This window comes from Onychomys torridus, chromosome 2, assembly GCF_903995425.1.
Source record: "Onychomys torridus chromosome 2, mOncTor1.1, whole genome shotgun sequence".
Classification (NCBI taxonomy): Eukaryota; Metazoa; Chordata; class Mammalia; order Rodentia; family Cricetidae; genus Onychomys; species Onychomys torridus.
The window spans coordinates 149,837,029-149,859,502 of NC_050444.1; the positions used below are offsets into that span (position 1 = coordinate 149,837,029).

A 22,474-nucleotide genomic window follows, 5' to 3' on the forward strand; every position below is an offset into this window, starting at 1 on the left:
TGGTGTTTTGCTTGTATGTATGTCTGTATGAGGGTGTTGGATCCCCTAGAATTGGAGTTACAGAATGCTGTGAGCTGCCGTGTGGGTGCTGGGAATTGAACCTGGGTCCTTTGGAAGAACAGCCAATGTTCTTAACCACTGAGCCATCTCTCTAGCCCTGCTCTCTCCACATTTTTGAGACAGGGTCTCTTAGTGGGTAAAGTGCTTGAGGCCTGAGTTCTAATCCCCAGCATCAATATAAAAGGTAGGTTTGGTGGCCCATGTCTATATCTCAGTACAGGGTTGGGGGCAGAGACCACTAGGTCTCTGTAGACCAAGCTGGCTTTGAACTTAGAGATCATCTACCTCCTTCCTGAGTGCTGGGATTCAAGGCACACCCAGCACCTGGTTTGTTTGTTTGTTTGTTTTCTGTGTATATGTGTATTACCTGTGTGTGGCAGTCTGCAGAGGCTCTAGTTATCAGGTGCTTCAGGATCTACAGTTAGAGGCAGTTGATTGTAGGAATTGAACTTGGGTCTTCTGCAAGAGTTGTACATGCTCTTTAACCACTAAGCCATTCTTCAGCAGGAACACGCATTCTTCTTGTATATTTCTCATTCTCAGGATAATGCTTAACAGTTTGTTAATGGGTAACTTACATAAAGTAGTATCTAAAGAGTAGGCCTAATCATCTTCAAGTTCAGTTTTAATATTGCTGTATTCTGAGGCACTGACCTCAATCAGAACCAAAAATTTTTTTTTGTTGTTTTGTTTTGTTTTGTTTTTCAAGACAGGGTTTCTCTGTGTAGTTTTGGAGACTGTCTTGGATCTCGCTATGTAGACCAGGCTGTAGAGATCCGCCTGCCTCTGCCTCCCAAGTGCTGGGATTAAAGGCATGCACCACCACCCCCTGGCCTAAAAAATTTTTAATGATGGCTTTAAGAAAACAAAAACAAATATTAGAGTAGGATATGGTGGCACGTGACTAATCCCACGGTAAATATTTAGGAGGTGAAGTCAGGGGAATCAAGACTTCAATCTGTAAATATCTGATATGCAAGATATCTGCTATGCGACCCCTGTGAAAGAGTCTCAACCTACAGGTTAAGAACCATTGTATTCATTGGCTATTTTGTAGAAAGATTCAGAAGAAATGGTGGGTCATTCTTCATTTTATTAATGTTTTTACAGAACTTGTAGGTTTAAGAGACTTACAAGTATATGACTTTGAAATCCCTGCATTATGTATGGGGAGAAAATATTTTTGCAATAGTAAACTTAGAGATGGGGAGTTGGCTCATGCCCAGCACAGGTTGAACTTTTACTATTAAGAGTATAAATTGCTTGTTTTTTCTTATTCTTTTCTGTAGACTGATTTATTACCAACTCCTAAATTATTTCTTTTGAAATATACATTTTATTTTAATTTAGCTTAGTGAAACAAGCTTATCTAGTTCTAAAAATAATGGCACAAATGTTAACAAAGCAGTGTAAATAAATATATGCAGCTGTGCTGTAAATATTTTCAGAGTATCACTGATTTTTGCTTTATCTGTATTTCCACTGGGTAGAAATCATGAATCATGAATGATAAAATTATCAAGCACCATTTTATTATACTTGGAAGATAGAACAAAACTTACTTTTACCTTCTATAACCTCCCCCTCCTGGGCAGTGACCTCCCTAGATATTCTGTGTGTTAAGTGTGTTTTAACTAGACCACATTCTCTATCTTTAGCCGTATTCCCAGCCTCCTACACCAGTATGATTTTTGAAATCCACAAATACAAGTAAATTCTTATAAAAATGCTCAGCATGGGTTAGAGATGCAGTTCTTACAGGGTACTTGGCTGCTGTGTGTGAGGCTCTAGGTTTAATTTGTAGTATCCTTCAGATGGATTATAGGCTAAGAATTGAGTTGGTACAGTGCTCTCTTCCATGCATTCTTGTGTTTGATGCACAGTAGTAGTGCATACAGCAAACATGGTGGTAAATGCTTGTAATTGCAGCACCAGGGCAGAGAATGAAGGATCAGAGGTTTAAAGCCATCTTCTGCTGCACAGAATTGAGGACCATTCCTGATATACATGAGACCCTGCCTAAAAAAGAGGGGGGAGGCTGAGTGGTGAAGGTGCATATCTTTAATCCTAGTACTTGTGAGGCAGAGGCAGGTAGATTTCTGTGAGTTCGAAGCCAGCTTGGTCTATGGAGCGAGCTCCAGGACAGCCACGGCTACACATAGAAACCCTATTCCTGGGGTGGGGGCTAGGGAGATGGCTCTGTGATTAAGAGCACTTGTGCTCTTATAGAGGACCCAGATTTGACTCCCAGCATCCACATGGATGCTCACTCCAGTCCAAGGAATCAAAATGCCCTTTCCTGGCCTTTTTGGGTAACAGACATGTATGTAGGCAAAACACCCATACATCTATAACAAAAAAGGGATATGTAGTTGACAGGTATGATGACACAGGCCTGTGATTCTTGCACTTGGGAGATGGAAGCAAAAGGATCAAGAATTCTATGTTATTCTTAGCTACATAGTGATCACATAAGAGCTTATTTAGAAAAAAAAAATATGGATTCTCTGCTATCATAGAAGTTGAACCTTGAATGTGTGGTTGGAAAATGATGAAATTGGCTCACTAATTAGAATACTTGTTCCAAATAACTAGAAGTATAGATTTGAATCGGTCAGCTGTTATTAAATTAAGCCACGATTGTAGCTTGCTAGGATTGTCTTATTAACCCTGATTGATAGGCTTGTTCATACAATTCGTTTTCTACCATTATCAGTATGCTTCCCTTAGAATGTAAATCGTACCTAGTCATTTTCCTGCCCAACACTTCTAGAAAAATGTTCTAAGCATGGTTTAACCTAAGTTGGCACTATTTTCTGACTTTCCATCACTCTTCATTGAAATGGACAGCTATAGCCTTTGGGCTGCCTCCCCCACACCCAAACCCTCACTTTTTTTAATTGCCAGGGTCTCTGGGCAAAATTACAGGCTAGGCAGGATTAAAGGTGTGTGCCACAATACCTGACCATTAATAATGATTTTTCTGCTTTCTTATTTGTAGTGCTAGGGATTGAACCTAGGATTTTACTTGTTCGAAAGAGGCACTTTACCATTGAGCTATATACCCAGTCCTAGTAATACTTTTCACATCTTTCAGAGTGCTTTTGTTACTTTATTCGTTATCTGTGGTTTGGATCATTGTTCTGAATTTAAAATATTGAGGTAGATGAGTTTTCACTAGAAAATTTCTCTCATGTAAATATTAATTTACTGTTTCATATTTGAAGCTTATAAATGTTATATCAAAAGATTGTTTTAGAGCTGGGCATATGGTGCACATCTTTAAACCCAGTGCCCAGGAGGCAGAGGTAGATGCGTTGGAGGCCAGTGTGGCCTGCAAAAAGAATTCCAGGGCAACCAGGGCTATACAGAAAAACCCTGTCTGGAAAAACAAAAAGACAACAACAAAAAGTTGTTTTAATGTTAATGTTGGAGAAACTTGAAATTTTTTATGTAAATGCTGATTTATTTTTACTTTAATGTTATTATTTTATAACTGAGCTTTGTAATTTTATTTTTCTCTTTGTTTATAATTAAAGAAATGCCACTTTGTTAAATGGTAAAAGAGAATTTTTTTCATACCTTAAAATTAAGTGTGCTTGCCAAGAATGGTAGGTACTTAGGAAGGAGGCTGAAGGAGAAGGGTCATCTAAGCACAGGAGTTGGAAGCTGGCCTGGGCAACATTGTAATGCCTCATTTTCAAATAATTTCCTTATAAAGGAATAGACCAAAGACAAGAGTTTTTTGAAAACTATTAGGGTTGTCTTTTAAATAATGAAGATTTTAGTATTGAGAAAACTCAATGAAAGCCTGGTCAATTTTGTATTAAATTATTGTTATATGAAAATGATGATTGTTAGCCTTTAATCTGAGCACTTGGGAGTTAGAGGCAGTCTGATCTCTGTGAGTTTGAGGCCAGCCTGGTCTATAGAGGAGTCCCAGGACAGCCAGGATGGTTACAATCCTGTCTCGATAAACAAACAAAATGAGTGTTGTATTTCTATGAAGGCACAGATTAGCTGTTTCTTTCTTCTTTCTTCTAAATAGTGTCTCACTGTATAGACCAAGCTGGCCTGTAATTGACAAAGATCTTCGAGATAGCAATTTTAAAATTTGAAGTTGTTAGTACAGTTTTGTGCAGCTACCAGTTTCCATTTTATTTATATACTTAACTTTTGTTGATAGCCTTAGGCTTTTTTGTGTTTGTTTTATATTAATTTTTGTTTTTGTTTTTTTGAGGCAGGGTTTCTCTGTATAACAGCCCTGGCTGTCCTGGAACTTGCTTTGTAGATCAGGCTGCCCTCTAACTCAAAAAGATCCTCCTACTTCTGCCTCTCTCTCTGTGTAACAGCCTTGGCTGTCCTGGAACTCCTCTGTAGACCAGGCTGGCCTTGAACTCACAGAGATTCACCTGCCTCTGCCTCCTGAGTGCTAGAATTAAAGGTGTGCACCACCACTGCCTGGCTTTATTTTAATTTTTTGGGATAAGGTCATACTATGTAATCTTGGTTGGGCTGAAACTAGCTAGCTATGTAGACAAAGCTGGTCTTGAACTTACAGACATCCACCTGCTTCTGCCTCCTGAGTGCTGGGATTAAGGGTATGTGCTACCATGTCTACCTGACTTCAAGGTTATAATAAAAGAGTTCATATTTAATCTAAACCAGATTTAAATTGTCCTCATTCTACCTTAAGTACCTTTTGCTTTTTATCTCCTGACAAGACAGGAATTCTGCCTCTGCCCCTAAAACGAAATGCTTATTTTGGATTCTAACAAGGACATTTTATTTCAGGTCTTTGTAGGTAAGATCCCAAGAGACTTATATGAGGATGAGTTGGTACCCCTTTTTGAAAAAGCTGGTCCTATTTGGGATCTGCGCCTCATGATGGATCCGCTCTCTGGTCAGAATAGAGGATATGCATTTATCACCTTCTGTGGAAAGGAAGCTGCCCAGGAAGCAGTTAAACTGGTATGTGATAAATATCCACTGTCCAAGAACTTACCATTTGAGAGAATAAACTTCAGTTCAAAAACATTGGCAGTTAACATTGTTTCATTTTCTTTAGTTCCTACTCTTAGTATCTTTATATTGACTAAGTTGGTATGTAATCTCTGCTTTATTTTTTCTGATTATAATTCTAAGTTAACAGATTGGTTAGCACCAAAAAATTCAGCAGGTTTTTTGTTTTTTGTTTTTAATTTAATATCAAGCCAATTCAGATTTTTCTTTTAGATAAAAACAATGTCAGTTCTTGCTGTCAGACTTCAGGCTTGGCACTCAGTGTAATGGAGGCTTCAGATGGTTCTGCAGAACATAACTGGATGACAACGACTTTTTTAGGACTTGGTTTAGGAAGTGGTGTGAATCTGTTTTATTTTTGTCACAATCTAGCTATACAATTTAAAAACTGTATTCTACAGCTCCTTTTTTTTTCTAATAGCCTTCTACAGTTTTCTTTTTCTCCAGGGCTTTTTTCCATCTTGTACTTTTTAGAGCAGCAGTAAGTTTTACGGGTGGCTTATATTCTTACTGTATGCAGGTGTCTCTCTCAGTCTATGAAAGGAGCGGTGTCAGTGTTTCCTAGCAGTCTCTTGCCAAGCATCTGAGGTTGTATGCTAAGTGATAGACAGTTCCTGCCCTTTTAGCACAGCTGTATCCATCAGATATTTGGTTTCATTAGTGAGCTCTGAATTAGTTCTTTCCTGGTCTGGCCCAGGTTTTAGTTTTCTGCTGGATTTTTTTCTTCAAACTTGTTTATTCAATATTAAGAAAATTTCTAGGCTTTATTTTGTTATTTTTGACTGTATATGGGTGACACCCCCTCCACCCCACTCCCCAGACAGGGTTTCTCTGTGTAGTTTTGGTGCCTGTCCTGGATCTTGCTCTATAGATCAGGCTGGCCTCAAATTCACAGAGATCCGCCTGCCTCTGACTCCCGAGTATTGGGATTAAGGTGTGCACCACTGCTGCCCGGCTATGGGTGACTTTTTAAATCTTTTTTAGTAAGCGAATGGTAAGTAATGTTAAAACATAAACTAAAATTTATTAAAGAATCTGTCACTTTAGTGAGTTCAGATAAAACATTTTTAATTTTTATATTTTATTTTTTATATTTATATTTATTTATTTATTTATTGGTTTTTCGAGACAAGGTTTCTCTGTGTAGCTTTGTGCCTTTCCTGGAACTCACTTGGTAGCCCAGGCTGACCTCGAACTCACAGAGATCTGCCTGCCTCTGCCTCCCGAGTGCTGGGATTAAAGGAGTGTGCCACCACCCAGCAAAGTTAGCATGTTATTGTTGTTGCTTTTTGTTTGTTTGGTTGGTTTTTTTGGAGCTGAGGATCGAACCCAGGTCCTTGTGCTTGCTAGGCAAGTGCTCTACCACTGAGCTAAATCTCCAACGCCTTATTTTTTATTTTATTCATAAAGTTTTGAAAGTGTTTTGGTAGTTTACAACTTTATTTAGAATTGAGGTTTGTGTAACAGTGTTTCTTTGGCATTGATTAATCCTACTTGTTCCTTTTTACATATTGTTTTGGCTATTGCTTATGTATATCTAATTTTATCCTCAAGGACTCTGAATAGTTTCAGGTATTCCTTCTGAAATTCTCTGGAAAAGAATTTTCAGGTAGATAAAATTGAAATATGTAGCCAGGCAGTGGTTGTGCACACCTTTAATTCCAGCACTTGGGAAGTAGAGAGAGGCAGATGAATCTCTTGAGTTCAAGGACAGCCAGGGTTACATAGAGAAACCCTGTCTCAATCCCCCCATCCCCCCAAAAGAAAAAAGAAATATTCAATGTTAAAATGAATATCCTTGAGCCCTTTTTATATGGATGGACAGTAGAGGTTACAAAACCAAGCTATAACTGGAGATTGTAACAAATTTAAAATACGCACTCATGTTTTGGCAAGCTTTATGGAGCTTGGTGAGTGTTTGACCTTAGATTGTGGGGCTCTTTAGATTTATATCAGTTGTTTTCAGTCTGGGGTGGTTTGGGGTTCTCTGGTTCTTTTCTTCTTTGCAGTGTGACAGCTATGAGATTCGCCCTGGTAAGCACCTGGGAGTGTGCATTTCTGTGGCAAACAACAGACTTTTTGTTGGATCCATTCCAAAGAATAAGACAAAAGAAAACATTCTGGAAGAGTTCAGTAAAGTCACAGGTAAAACAAAATGCATTTAGAAGTTGGTTTGTGAGAATTGTTGCATTATTATTTATAATATGTGTTGTGTCTCCCCCCCCCCCAAGAATTAAAGTCTCATATCTAAATTGCTTCCTTTCTGTTTTAATAGTGGTTGGAGTGAACACGCGTCTTAAGTATTCTTGATTTCATGGAATTTCTTTTACACTTTGTCTTAATCGAACCTTGGTTTTTGCCAGAGCCTTTAATCTCTAGCCCTCAAAGTGAAAGCTTTTTCTTCCAATAACTTTAGGATTAGGGAGAAGAGAGTTCTCATTTCTTCCTGTTGACCTGTCTACGTAATTTTTAAGAATTTCTAATTGAATTTATGCAGTTGATTGAGAAGTACATTTGGTATCACACAGGTCCACATACTTAAATCACTGAAGTCATGCATCCAAGTGCATGCTTGTACTCCTTGAACTCGGAAGTTAGGAGTTTGTTGGCAGAACTTACTCAAGGACAGTCTGGGAAACAGAAGACTTTATATATAATCTGAAAGAATTGAATAAAACCATACTTTGATTTATTACAAATGATTCATCTTATTTTCCATTCCATTTCACTTTTTATGTGGGTACTGGGGATTTGAACTTAGGTTCTCTTGCTTTCGCAACAAGTCCTCTTACTTACTTACTGAGCCATTTCCCTAGACAGCAAGCATTTCACTTTTTTTTTTTTTTTTTTTTTTTTTTTTGAGATAGTCTCTATCCTTGGCAGGCCTAGAGCTTGCCATGTAGACCTGGTTGGCCTCAATTACAGAGATTTAGCTGCCTCTCTCTATCTCTGCCTCTGGAGTGATGGAATTAAAGGAGTGTGCCACCATACCTGGCCTGCATTTCACTTTTTTAAAATTAATTAATTAATTTACTGCCTGCATGTGTCCCTGCAAGCCAGAAGAGGGCACCAGATCTCAGTACAGGTGGTTGTGAGCCACCATGTGGGTGCTGGGAATTGAACTCAGGTCCTCTGGAAGAGCAATCAGTGCTCTTAACCTCTGAGCCATCTCTCCTGCCCTGCATTTCACTTTTTAAATGTTGAGATTGGACCAGTGATGGCTGATCTGGTAGGGGTGTGCTGGCTACAGGCCTGATGGTCTGAATTCAATCCCCTGATTACACAAATTGGCAAGAAAGAACCCACTCATGAAAGTTGTTCTTTGACTTCCACAGATACATCATGGCATAGGAGTATGCCCACTGGCATGCTGTTTCTCTCTGTCTCTGTCTCTTTGTATGTGTGTTTCTCCTTGTCTCTCTCTTCCCAGTCCTTCCTTTCTCTCTCTCTCTCTCTTATACACATTAGAGAGATAGATAAATAGATAGATAGATGTTGGATTATCATTTGAAAGCACTATTTTAAGACCATGGCCACCTCTTCTAAAAAACACTACATTCCTTTAAAAATCTGTATAGATAACCCATCTAAGGCCAAACTTCAGTTATCTAGAATAGATTTGGATCTTTTCTATAGAAATTCAGCTCTGAAACCTTAGTTTCCAATGCTCATTTTGTGTTGGTCAATTGCTCTACTGACTGTTTATTTAGCAGTTCCTTTCTGTTCATGTCCTCCAGCATGTGCTTATTAAAATGCCTGCTAAACACTGGAATACAGTGGTGGATAAGAGACCTATTCTTTGCCTTATAGAGCCTACATCTGGGAAAAGAGATAAGATAAAAAATTAAAGAGAAATATTTCCACATTGTAGTAAAATACTATAAAAGGGAAAATACAGAATATTTAGCTACAAAATATCTATTGTCTGTTCCCATGGTTAGCTTTTCTGATAAGGTGTTATTTCAGTCAAGACCTGAAAACTCAAGACTATACAGCATACAAAAGAACAATGCCCCTCATGGCTGGAGACATGGCTCAGTGGTTAACAGCACTGGCTGTTCTTCCAGAGGACCTGGGTTCAAGTCCCAGCACCCATTTGACAGCTCCCAAAGAACAGTGCATTCCAAAAGAGTAACATATATTAAGTGTCTGAGTCAAAAAAAAAAACTTGTTTTTTTTTTTTTTTTTAATGTATTGTAATGCATTTTTAAAAAAAAAAAACTTGTGTTTTTTAAAACTGTATACATGTGGTTAGGCCCAAGGACCTCTTCTGTCCTTGTAAAGGGGACTGCTAACCTTTTCTCCTTTCATACAACACAAGAAATAACTTCTATATTAAAGTAACTAATAGAAAGCTAATGTTTGTTTAAAGGTAATTTAAAGCAGAATTATATGAGATAAAGTAGGCAGGGCTCTTTTAGACCATGTAAGAAGTTTGTATTTTATTGCAAACAGAATGAAAAGTGTTTGAAGGTCTTAGGTATGGAATAACAGATGTTTCATCTTTACAGAATGCTTTTTCTATTGTTCTGTAGATAAGGGCTTAGAACTTATCAGAATTAGTAATAGTTTAGAGAGAAGCATGGACCAGGGCAACAGTGAGATGGGAAAAAGTAAATGTGTTGGATTTGGACCATAGAGATGAAATAAATGGAAAAAATACTATTATTTTCTGATTTGAGGGCTTAGCTGATATGGATGATGGTTTATTATCTAGGGCTCCCTAGAGAAAATAGATTTGGGTTGTAGGTGTGCAGTTTTGGACATGAGAAATTCATCCAAGACATTTTAAGCAGCTGATGCACCTGGCTTTCTGAGAAATCTAGGCTAGAAGAAAATGGAAGCATTTGTTTATAAGGGTGTAGAAAGTTCTTGGTTAGCTCAGGTGACCTAAAGGGACACACATGAAGGGACAGAGGAAAGGACTAAGTAAGGTTGGAGGACTTGAGACAGCTGTTGATCATCTTTGTCCATGGCAAAAATAGTAGCTATTAAGTTGGGTGTAAGGACAGTTTTTGTTTATTTATTTTATTTTATTTTTTTGTCTGTGATTAGTTGAAAGGTAGTTCCCTTGCATTTAAGTAATTGGATGGAGTCTTGAGGTTCTGTTAGTGTTTATCATTAATTGTACAACTTCATACTAGTTAGACCTACTTTGAGATTCTATTTTTTTTAACATTAAAAACAGGTTATAATTTAAAAGTCTAGGGTTATTTTTAAACAGTAAAATACTTTCTGTAGAAAATAGTATAAATGATAGCATTTCCCAATAAGCCCTTTTAAGCCAAATGATAGCTGGATTATACATATAAATATTGATTAGATTCTGGGATACAGGAGAGACCTATCTTCATCTGTTCAGAGAGCTGTGTTTTACTTAAGTTGTGGAAGTGAGGGTCCTAATCAATCTTCCCTTTCACTGTTTGATTTATCTCAGACATTTTTCTATAGGCTAATCCACATTCTAAAAAGATTTTAGCCTCCCCTCCTGAAAGTATGGCCAGCATTTTCTTTTATCAGCTTGATACAGTACAAATTGTTATCCTGATAGTGAAATGTTTCACTAAAGCTTTGCCCCAGTGCTTGGGTAAAACCAAAACTTATTATAAGCCACAGTCATCTTAGGATCTCCCTGGCTAGGTAGGGTTACAGAGATTCTAAAATGAATAGAGAACACATAATACTGACCCAAACCTGCATTGAATAATGCTTATTAAATGTTTACTACTGTGAGGCTTCTTCAATTTTTTTTTTTTTTTTTTTTTTTTTTTTTTTTGCTCATTGGCAAGTGGATTTAGGTCTGCCTAATCGCTAGACGTGTGGTGGATGCTTTTGGCTTATATATCTGGCTGTTGGTTTAACAGAGGGTTTGGTGGACGTTATTCTCTATCATCAACCCGATGACAAAAAGAAGAATCGGGGGTTCTGCTTCCTTGAATATGAGGATCACAAGTCAGCAGCACAAGCCAGACGCCGGCTGATGAGTGGAAAAGTAAAAGTGTGGGGAAATGTAGTTACAGTTGAATGGGCTGACCCCGTGGAGGAACCAGATCCAGAAGTCATGGCGAAGGTAAATACAGCTGCTGGGCTGCCAGTAGGGTACCATTTCAGTTTTGTATTCACAGCTCAAACTTCGTGATAGTAAATACAAAATGTAGGTCTTTACTGTAATTGCTTAGAAAAGCAAAAAGGAGTCTGTGTAACACTAAATGAGGTAGCCTGTCTGAGCAGCTGCTTAATTTCCTCCAGATCAGATATGCCAAAAGAACTGATATCCAGTTTCTTCAAGTAAGTATTTCACACACACCGAGCATTTATTTAATGTTAGTACCATGAAAAATAACAATACACTGGCCAGAAATATTATGTTTTTTCTTTTTTGAACAATCTCCCTATTTAGCTCAGACTGACTGTGTAGCCCAAGTTGGCTTCTAACTCAGAATCCTTTTGCCCAGACTCCTGAGTGCTGGTAATACAGGCATACAAGCATGAACCAGCTCATGCTTTATGAATGTGAATTATACTTTTTGTTGTTGTTTTGTTTTTTCCAGACAGAGTTTCTCTGTGTAGTTTTTGTACTTGTTCTGGATCTCACTCTAGACCAGGCTGGCCTCGAACTCACAGAGATCTACCTGCCTCTGCCTCCCGAGTGCTGGGATTAAAGGCGTGCACCACCACCATCCGGCTATACTTTATTTAGACTTATAGTTAGTTTATTTTGATGTATCCAACTTTTTCACGTATGAATAAAGACAAAAGATTGCTATGCTTCTTGATTTTTGGTCATGGCAGAATAGACTTGACAGATCCTACAAAGAGCCTGTCCTCCATTTTCTCAGTGTTAGGACCTTTGCTTGGGAGTCCTGGTTCTTAGACTTTTTTGGATGGCTCCTGGGACTAAAGGGATTCATTTACTTGGAGTGGGTTTGTGTATTTCAGTTATGTCTCTTTCTTCAGGGAGGGAACTTTATCAGTGACCTTAAATTAGTATTTGAATTTTCATGACTGAAATTTTTTGTTTTGAGGTTTTTTTTTTTTTTTTTTTTTTTTTTTTTTTTTTTTGTTTTTTTTTTGTTTTTTTTTTTTAATTCCAGATTTGAAAGAGGCTGATGCTCCCTCTGACTAGTTTGGAGACTCTGGTCTATATTAGTATGATCGCTTTGTATACAAAGACATTTTGAGATTAAGCAGATATGATCCAGAGAGGCTTTCAAGAATTCTGCTTCCTGGTTTTTGCTCACATTCCTTGTTTAGATGAATATCCAGGGAAGGGAGTAGGAATCTGAATAGTCCTGGTTATTTGTTTGTTTGTTCTTTCTTTCTTTCTTTTTTTTTTCAGAGCTGAGGACTGAACCCAGGGCCTTGTGCTTGCTAGGCAAGCGTTCTACCACTGAGCTAAATCCCCAACCCCTTTTTCTTTCTTGATTTCAGTCTTCATTGTTTCTTCTTCTAGTACATTGTGGCTTTGTGCTAACTACTGGACTTTGAATGCCATGTGTTTTTACTTACAGAATTCCATTGGTTTATTCACCTTTTTAAACTACACTATAGCTTTGACTATCTGTACAGACAAAGCATATCCTCTTCTGCCATTTTAGAAATAAAAATATCTAAAAGTTAAAAGGTGTATTATGCATTGGGAGTAGTAAGATTTCCCAGAGATCTTCAAAATAGAACTAGTAATTTTGCTTTATCAATCACTTTTCACTGAATCCTGCTAAATTTTCAAGTGGAAGTTCAAAATAATCCTCCTACCACCATCACCCACCAGAAAATGGCAAGATTCTAATCTTGTACTATTGTTTTCTGGTTCAAAATATGATTCAGTTGGTAGAGTGCTTGCCCATCATACAAGAAGCCCTGGCCTCCACCCCCAGGACTAAATAAAACTGGGCATGATGATGGTGTACTTGGTAGGTAAAGACATTAAGGTTAGGCGTTTAAGGCTGTTGTTGGCTACATAGGTAGTTTAAAGACTCTATCTTAAAACAAACAAAAGAAAACCTTCCAAAATCCATGAGAAAAAAAGGCTTCAGAGTGGGAAGGAGGCCTCTGTGAACTTGGATTTGAGTAAAATTGACGCCATATTTCCTCTCTAACTTAAAAAGAAAGCTTATGTACTTTGGTAAAGCTTCTCCTCTTTACTCATTGATGTCACAACTTTCCTTTTAGCACGTCAGATCAGTTTTACAGTCAACGAACCTAAAAACCTAATGTAACTCTCAGAGGGACTCATTTTCTTACTGACTGTATGTAACTTAGTATTTCAGTATGTTTTTGCAGTGCTGGAGTTTAGGCGAAGGCCTTTCGGTGCTTAGCAAGTGTTATTTATACAAATGAGATAGACTCTAGAACTCTGTTGAACAATTTTTAAGTGCAATTCCAAACTTGTTTTTATCTTCTTGTTTTGACCAAACCTACAGCCTTATGCATGTGGCTCCTGAGAGCCAGCACTCTGTACTGAGTTAGTTACACTTCCATCCAAGTCCAAGGGAGTAGCTTCCTTCTTTTCAAACAGTGAATAAGCCAGTGGAAGCCTGTTTAGTCTAGAGTCTGAAAGCATGGAAAACATAAAGGCATAGGGAGAGGTTAAAAAAAATAGTGTTTTTTTCCTCTTTGAATTAATACAATCTTTCCAAATCTTTATTTTTTTTTTTTAATTTTTGGTTGTTGAGTTTTGTGTTTTGTTTTTGTTGTTGTTGTTGTTGTTGTTTTTGAAGACAGGGTCTCTTTATGTAACCCTGGCTGTCCTAGAACTCACTATGTAGACCAGCCTGGCCTCAAACTCACAGATTTGCTTACATCTCTGCATGTACACACATACACACACACACACCTGTGCAGTGACTAAAGGCATGTGCTACTATGCCTGGGCTCAAATCTTTCTGAATCAAAAAGCCCTTTATCTGAGGCAACAGCTTGTGGGTATGCATTTTTTTCTTTTTTGCTTGAATAGTAGTTTCTTAATTCAAGGATAAAAAATTACACAGGAAAGTATACACAAGTCCACCAGTACCATCATGTCTGCCATGATTCCTATAAGGTACCTAGTTTTAATAACCTATGGGTTACCCTTTTAGCCTTTACTTAGACAAGTATAGGCAAACAAAAAGTATTATGTTACTTTCCTTAATTCTCAGATGAGTGGCTTTCGGCAGCCTTTTGTGAGTATTAATCTGTGTGTACTTTGTTCACCATTCTGTGTGATCAGCTCTGGGAGGATACAGCATTATTCTGTGTTAACCCTAACCTATTCTGTGTTACGCTGCCAGTTCACTTAGCATGGGAGTTACTCATCTGTTGACTGTAAGTTATATCTTTGCTTCAGAGATGTGACGAGTTGGGAAAGAATGTCTCTTAGCACCCGTAGATCCTGGCTCTCTATCAGCTCATATAGCACCTCTTCTTTTTTAGTCTCCATTGTATACTCAGTCCTAGCTAGGCACTGGAGTGTAAGTATAGTAAGAAAGAATGTCCTGTGTGTGTTGATATGGAGCAAATACATTGTGGGATAGATATTTAGGAGAGAATTGAGTCCAAAGGGTAAATGCAGTTATTAAGATATTCCATTAAGATATTCTGTAGCAGGTGTGCCTCATACTTGACAAAATAGTATATGATCAAACTTACATTTTTGTTCAGTGCTGTAGGTGGTTTGTTTCTACTAAGTTTGTGTTTGAGAGTTTATTATATGAGGAGTTACTTGTATTTCTTTATGAATCATGTCATGAGTTTTGCCTATTTTTCTATTCATTTGTTGAGCTTTTTCTTACTTTCTGATGCTCTGATGCTTCTCTGTGATGTAAGTTGCAAATTTCTATGTTTATCATTTGTCTTCTGACTTTGTTTATGATGGCTTTGCCATCTAATGCTGTCTTCAGTAGTTGGTGTCATTTCTTCATTTGGGGTCTAGATTCTAAGTCATAAGGCTACTCCACACCAACACATTTTTTCATTTATGTTTGTGACTTTTAAAACTTAATCTTTTCATATTATATCATTTTCCTCTTTCCTCACACCAATACTCTCTAAAGGAATTCCCCTTTTTTTCCTCTGCTGGGCAGCTTCCACATTCCTTTTATACTCTTTTGATCTGTTTGGAGTTTATCTGGGTGTATGGTGTATAATATGGACTTTCTTTTTTCTTCATTAATGCTACTCTAAATGATTTAAGCATTGTAGTTTGTTTCTAGATTTTGTTCTCTTTTCAGCCCAAGTATTTTCTTGTATAGTTTTTAAATGAATATCTACAGTTTAAAGGGTGAAACAGATAAACTTGTTTGGGGGTTACTTAGTAGCTATGATAAATTTAGTTATTTAATTAAATGATAATCTATTTTAAATCATTAATTATGATTTATATGAATTAATAATGATAATTGTGTGTTGGTGCCTTATTGGTTCTGTTCAGTTGAGAGAGAAGGCAGGAGCCAACAGTTTGTATAACTTGGTTCCTTTTTAAACATCCTTAGTAAAGTAGTAGCTAATGTGGGAATCCTTTCTCAATGTTTCGCAGACTTTCTAGGACTGTACTTTTAGACTTACTGGTTTAGAGTTGCAAAGTCAAAAGCCTATGAATGAAGACAAGAAGTATATTTGAAGGTTTGACATACAATTTAGGAGTGCCAATTTCGTGTGTTTATTGCTGTTAGGTGAAAGTTTTATTTGTGAGAAACTTGGCTACTACGGTGACAGAAGAAATATTAGAAAAGTCATTTTCTGAATTTGGAAAACTGGAGAGGGTGAAGAAGTTGAAAGATTATGCCTTCGTTCATTTTGAAGATAGAGGAGCTGCTGTTAAGGTAGGAGCTTTGGTTTTTTTCTTACTATTTGTTTTCAAACGTGGTAGACACATAAAATAACTTTTTTTATTTCAAGACAGGGTTTCTCTGTGTAGCTTTGCGCCTTTCCTGGAACTCACTTGGTATCCCAGGCTGGCCTCAAATTCACAGAGATCCGCCTGGCTCTGCCTCCCGAGTGCGGGGATTAAAGGCATGCGCCACCACCACCTGGCCAAAAAATAACTATTTTAAGTGTTTTTTGTTTTTGTTTTTGTTTTTTTTAATGTTTTGTCTTGTTTTTTGTTTTTGAGACAGGGTTTTTCTGTGTCACCCTGGCTGTCCTGGTACTCACTCTGTAGACCAGACCAAGCTGGATTCAAACTCACAGAGATCCACCTGCCTCTGCCTCCTGAGTGCTGGGATTAAAAGCATGAGCCATCACTGCCCAGATAAGATTTTTAAAAATTAATTGTAAATTCACTAAATTTATTAATTTATATGTGTATGTCTGTGTGAGGGTATGTGCATATATATGTGAGTATACAGATGCTCAGAGAAGTCCAGAAGAGGGTATTGGATTCACTGGAGCTGGTGTTCCAGGTGGTTGTGCGCTACCTAGTGTAGGAACCAAATTTAGGTCCTCTAGAACATTACACTCTCCTAACCTGAGTCATCTTTCCAGCACCATAAAGTAACTTTGAAATCAGAAATAAAGTTAGTGTACAGGAGTTTGTGTGTGAGTGATTATGTGTTTATGTTGCTGCAGTCTGAACCCAGGACCTCTCAAAAATATATATGGCAAGTACTTTTCCTCTAAGCCACACCCAACTGTAGTCTTTTTGGTAATCTCTGAACTTTAAAAAAAAAAAGTGGAACCAGGAGGTGGTTACCCACACCTTTAATCCCAGCACTGGGGAGGCAGAGGCAGGAGGACCTCTGAGTTTGACTCCTCCTAGTCTACAGAGCAAGTACCCCGACAGCCAGAGTTACACAGAGAAACTCTGTCTCAGAGAGAGACAGATAGAGATGTTTTTGCTTTCTTGTTGCTTAAGGCTTCATTAACATTTCCTGTGTTCTGCTTTTAGTTTGGGCACATTAAATTCTATGTTAGATGTAAGGGGAAATTAAACTTAGTATCTTGTTGAATTTCATAGCTATATTCAGTTAACCTTTGCATTTCACATCTATGATACGTCTGTGCAAGATTTGAATGTTGAATACCACACCTTTATTGATATCTGAAGAGCTAGTTTTTGTCTGATGTGTATTGATGCTTACATTGATGGATTGCTTCAAGAATAATTGGGAATTAAGAACTTTGGCTAAATGCAGCTTGCTTTCTTTTTTTTTTCCTTAGAAAATCTTTTAGATGTATTATTTGTTTATTTAATGTGTACGACTGTTTTGTCTATGTTTGTGTATATGTACTTCATGTGTTCCTGGTGCCCTCATAGTTCAGAAGAGAGTATGGTTGTGAGCCACCATATCAGTGCTAGGAATTGAACCTGGGTCCTCTGCAAGAGCAACAAGTACTCTTTACTGCTGAGCCATCTTTCCAGCCCCTCTTTCACCTTTTAAAATATTATAGTCAAGTATTGCTTTTTGTTGTCTATAGTAATTTATGTATAAAACATAAGGTGGCCGGGCGGTGATGGTGCACACCTTTAATCCCAGCGCTTGGGAGGCAGAGCCAGGTGGATCTCTGTGAGTTCAAGGCCAGCCTGGTCTACAGAGCAAGATCCAGGACAGGCACCAAAAAAACCACAGAGATGCCCTGTCTCAAGAAAGCCAAACCAGGGCTGGAGAGATGGCTCAGAGGTTAAGAGCACCGACTGCTCTTCCAGAGGTCCTAAGTTCAATTCCCAGCAACCACATGGTGGCTCACAACCATCTGTAATGATATCTGGCGCCCTCTTCTGTATACATAATAAATAAATAAATCTTAAAAGAAAAGAAAAGAAAACCAAACCAAACAAAAACATAAGGTGAAGGAAAGAGGTGATTTTGGGGGCGGGGGTTGGGGGCTAGACAGACTACTCTTGTAAGTTAAAATGTTTACTGAGTCAAGACTTTAAAAAAAGATTTTAGTGTCTAGTTATTTTGCTTGCATGTATGTCTGCACTCCGTACATGCATGGTGCTCATGGAAACTACAGGGGGTGTCATGTTCCTTGGAACTAGTGTTAATAGATTCCACATGGGTGCTTGGAATTGAGCCCAGAGTTCTCTGGAAGAGCAGCCAGTGACTTTAACTAGTGAGCCAGCTCTCAAGTTCCCCATTTATATTGTGTTTTAAAGCACTGTTTCTTATACAGTAAACTTTCTTTTGTAATTTAGGCTATGGATGAAATGAATGGAAAAGAAATAGAAGGGGAAGAAATTGAAATTGTCTTAGCTAAGCCACCAGACAAGAAAAGGAAAGAGCGTCAAGCTGCTAGACAGGCCTCCAGAAGCACTGCGTGAGTTTATATTCTGCTATCGGAATAAAGGACACTGGTAACATCAGATAATAAAGGCAGTATGAATCTTGAAGTAAACTGATTTGTTGTTGCTTTTCTCCCTTCCCTCCATTTGCTAGGTATGAAGATTATTATTATCACCCTCCTCCCCGAATGCCACCTCCTATGAGAGGTCGAGGTCGTGGTGGAGGGAGAGGTGGATATGGCTACCCTCCAGATTATTATGGCTATGAAGACTACTATGATGATTACTATGGTTATGATTATCACGACTATCGTGGAGGCTATGAAGATCCCTACTACGGCTATGATGATGGCTATGCAGTAAGAGGAAGAGGAGGAGGAAGGGGAGGGCGAGGTGCTCCACCACCACCAAGGGGGCGGGGAGCACCACCTCCAAGAGGTAGAGCTGGCTATTCACAGAGGGGGGCACCTTTGGGACCACCAAGAGGCTCAAGGGGTGGCAGAGGGGGTCCTGCACAACAGCAGAGAGGCCGTGGTTCTCGTGGAGCTCGGGGCAATCGAGGGGGCAATGTAGGAGGCAAGAGAAAGGCAGATGGTTACAACCAGCCTGATTCCAAACGTCGTCAGACCAACAACCAACAGAACTGGGGTTCCCAACCCATCGCTCAGCAGCCGCTTCAACAAGGTGGTGACTATTCTGGTAACTATGGTTACAATAATGACAACCAAGAATTTTATCAGGATACTTATGGGCAACAGTGGAAATAGACAAGTGAGGGTTTGAAAAACGATACTGGCAAGATACGATTGGCACTAGATCTACATTCTTCAAAACAAAATTGGCTTAACTGTTTCATCTTTAAGTAGCAGTTTGCTGCCATTTGTATTCAGCTGAAGAAATCACTATGTATATATACTCAAGTCTTTTTATTTTTCTTCTTTTCTAAATGCTCTTGGACATTATTGGGCTTGCAGAGTTCCCTTATTCTGGGGTTACAATGCTTTTATCGTTCCAGGCTTCATTTAAGCTTCAGAACAAACTGTTAAATCATGATTTTGCAGAACCTTTGGTTTGGACAGTTCTGTTTTTTTGGATTTGGAATAGATTACATAGGAGTATGAAGTATGCTGTAAATAAAAGTACAAGCTAGTGCTCTGTCTTAGTAGTTTTAAGAAATTAAAGCAAACAGATTTAAGTTTCCTTGTATTGAAAATAACCTATGACTGTATGTTTTGCATTCCTAGAAGCAGGTTAACTGTGTTTTTAAATTGTTATAACTTCACACCTTTTTGAAATCTGCCCTACAAAATTTGTTTGGCTTAAACGTCAAAGCCTTGACAATTTGTTCTTTGATGTGATTGTATTTCCAATTTCTTGTTCATGTAAGATTTCAATAAAACTCAAAAATCTATTCAAAACATTACCATTTCAAATTCAATTGTGTCCTAAAACATTATTTTATTCGTAATCCCTGAAGGAATACTGTTTTCAAAGTAGAACTGCCTATGTGAGTGATCAAATTCATGAAAAATTTCTTGTCTATTCCATCATGTATTGTGGATATCAGATTTAAGGATTATTCTAAATTCACATATTCCAAATAGCATTTCATTGATTGGTATTCTCTCATAATCTCTTCTAATTTTGAAATTTTATCCTTAAAACAAAAACAGACTCAGAGGTTTTGAACAGGTATTGGATAATTTTCATTAAAGCAAAATGGAGCTGGGGAAGCAGAATACAATTTATTTGACCCACATTCTTTCAAATCAAGGATAATTTGTGACTGAAGACTTTATTTGCTGGATAAGTAAATACAAATACAGACAAAATTTAGTATTGTGGTGTCATTTGCACTGTGAACTAAACTTCAGTTTTAGTGTTTATGGTCAGCACCCCTGTTTCAGTTACTGGACCATGATTCCTATTGCTGAGTACACTTGCTTTGGGAAGCAGTCATGCCTTAGAAGAGGCTTTTAAATATCAAGTAGCTATCTATGTCTCTGGCTTTCTGCTGAATCCTCTTTATTTTTAAATTTTTGCTATGTCTGCTGGCTAAATTTTTGTTGGCCAAGTAATAATATCTATTTCCTTGTTTCTTTTAGAAATTCTAATTTATTCTAATGAATTTTTGCTGAATGAAAAGAGCAGAAGAATGTAAATTTTCAATTAAGTTGTTTTTCCCTTTAGGTGCTGGGAATTGAACCCAGGGCCTTATACACATGCCACCATTGAGCTGTATTTCTAACCCCTTTAAAATCTTTTAAATTATAAGACATAAGCCACTGGGGAATTAAAATAGACTCCCTTGTTTTATGCTTTGTTCCTGTTTGATGTCTTTTGTGGTCACAATTTTAGATTTTAGAATCATAAGCCATTTAATTCCTTGTCGGCACAGTCAATCATATTTTCAGTTTCGTGACTTCATTTTGAATTTTAAAAATTAACATTTGCTGATGAAAGCCAAATACTATATTTTTTTCAAAGTTTATTCACATAGCATAATAATTTAACAGGCTTTATTAATAGTCTTATTTTGTAGAAGTTGATAAATGAATTATGTGGCCTGTTGTTATAAATTAAGATGGGTGTTACTTGGTAAAGTTTAGAGTCTAGTTTTAAATTTTTCTTAGGGCCATGTATACAAATAGAGCAGATATTCTTTAAACGCTGCTTTTAAACTTTGAAAATATAATTTGAAACCTTGAGTGTAAATTAGACTTAAAGCACTAATTTTTTCTTGGAAAGAACAAAATGTACAAGTAACTATTTTTTTAAATATATGTTATGGGCTAACAAGATGGCCCAGCAAAGGCTGTCAGACCTGACTGTGTGAGTGTGACCTCAGCCCACAGTTGTCCTCTGACCTCCATAAATGTGCTGTGACACACATGCTTCACACACAATTGATTTAAAAATGTTTAATTAGATGTTGGTCATAAAGAAAGTTAGGAAAAGAAATAGTGATTCTGAAAAAGCAATTCATTATGCTTCTACCAGTGACCCTAAAATACAAACAAACTAAGCAGAAACAATAAAACTCAAGTTCCATTTCAAAATCCTTTTATTGTACATTTTAGTTCACATTTTAAGTGGGCATTTTCTTTTATGCCCCTCCCACTAAAGATCTATCTACAGATATTTCCTTCAATCTTTACTCTAAAAATTTTTTGTTAAAAATCAGTGACCCTATTGAAAGTTTTACTTTAGAGCTTTTCTTGTTTGATGTCATTGAGTTATCGCTTGAGCATTCACCCAAAAAAACAAAAGCAAAAACCCAAACCAAACCTCAGTGCTCATCTTTTCATGGAAATTGAACAAATGTCAATCAGAGAAAGTTGTAGATTTGTGCTAGGGAATTTTATTTTGTTTATTTATAAGTAAATAGGCACAGATTATGAATTTTGAGGGATTTGATTTCCTATTCGTCTACCTTTCCATCTCTTTTTTTCTACCCAACCTAGTTGATAATTTTATTTTTGAGCCTGTCAGATGAAATAAGTGTTGGAAGTAATACCTATATTGAGGTAGACCTCTTTGTGGGTATCCTCCTGCATTAATGAGTATATTCCTTCCCCATAATGGAATGCTAATTTTTATTTGATCACTCATTTATAGCAGTTGTTTAAATGTGTATATTTATATGAAGGTGTTCTAATTAAAAACAAAAAAGTTCTAATAAGTTGCCAGATTTCTAATTAAATTCAGATTTACCTGATCCAAAAAGAAAAGGAAAATGAATTATGGTTTTAAAATTCCTTTTTAAAAAAAAACCGCACAGCAGATTTGTTTTTCGTTTTTCTTAGTTATAGGGGTTATTCTGCAAAAGAAAGCCCAATGCTTTCTCCTAATTAGAGATAATTTTTTTCTTTTGACTGGTTAAGGATACGAATCCTCTTAACAAAGATTAGCATGCATCAAAATAAATGATAGAAGAGAAGGGTCATAAAATTCCACTCTATCATAAAGCCTTATAAAATTATTCTTGAAACTCATTATATCATTTGCTTCCTGCCCATTTGAATATAATCATACCTATGTTTTATTAATTGTGTATTATTTGTAAAACAAAACCCAGTAAATACTTGCTATAAGGCTATTCTTGTTTGTTCTAAAGACTTACAAATTTATTAAGAGTTTGCCTTACAAAGTCTACTTTTCAGTCTAACTATACTAAGCTGTTCTCAG

At 37.2% G+C, this 22,474-nt stretch overlaps 1 protein-coding gene and 1 pseudogene across 5 annotated transcripts in view; one reads left to right on the forward strand and one right to left on the reverse strand.

Moving 5' to 3' along the window:
• Nucleotides 1-19,706, forward strand: part of Hnrnpr (heterogeneous nuclear ribonucleoprotein R) — a 34,537-nt gene extending 14,831 nt beyond the window's left edge. For 4 of the 5 annotated variants that reach the window (XM_036178701.1, XM_036178704.1, XM_036178702.1 and 1 more), the window contains 6 exons: nt 4,855-5,031; nt 7,092-7,227; nt 10,938-11,152; nt 15,735-15,884; nt 18,200-18,321; nt 18,441-19,706. In XM_036178701.1, coding sequence (XP_036034594.1) covers nt 4,855-5,031; nt 7,092-7,227; nt 10,938-11,152; nt 15,735-15,884; nt 18,200-18,321; nt 18,441-19,053 — 1,413 coding nt within the window. In that variant the 3' untranslated portion in view covers nt 19,054-19,706. The remainder of the gene's footprint in view (nt 1-4,854; nt 5,032-7,091; nt 7,228-10,937; nt 11,153-15,734; nt 15,885-18,199; nt 18,322-18,440) is intronic. The other variant, XM_036178703.1, reaches the window with a different exon arrangement.
• LOC118579035 lies at nt 9,292-9,400 on the reverse strand (annotated as a pseudogene).
• Nucleotides 19,707-22,474: the final 2,768 nt, after the last annotated feature.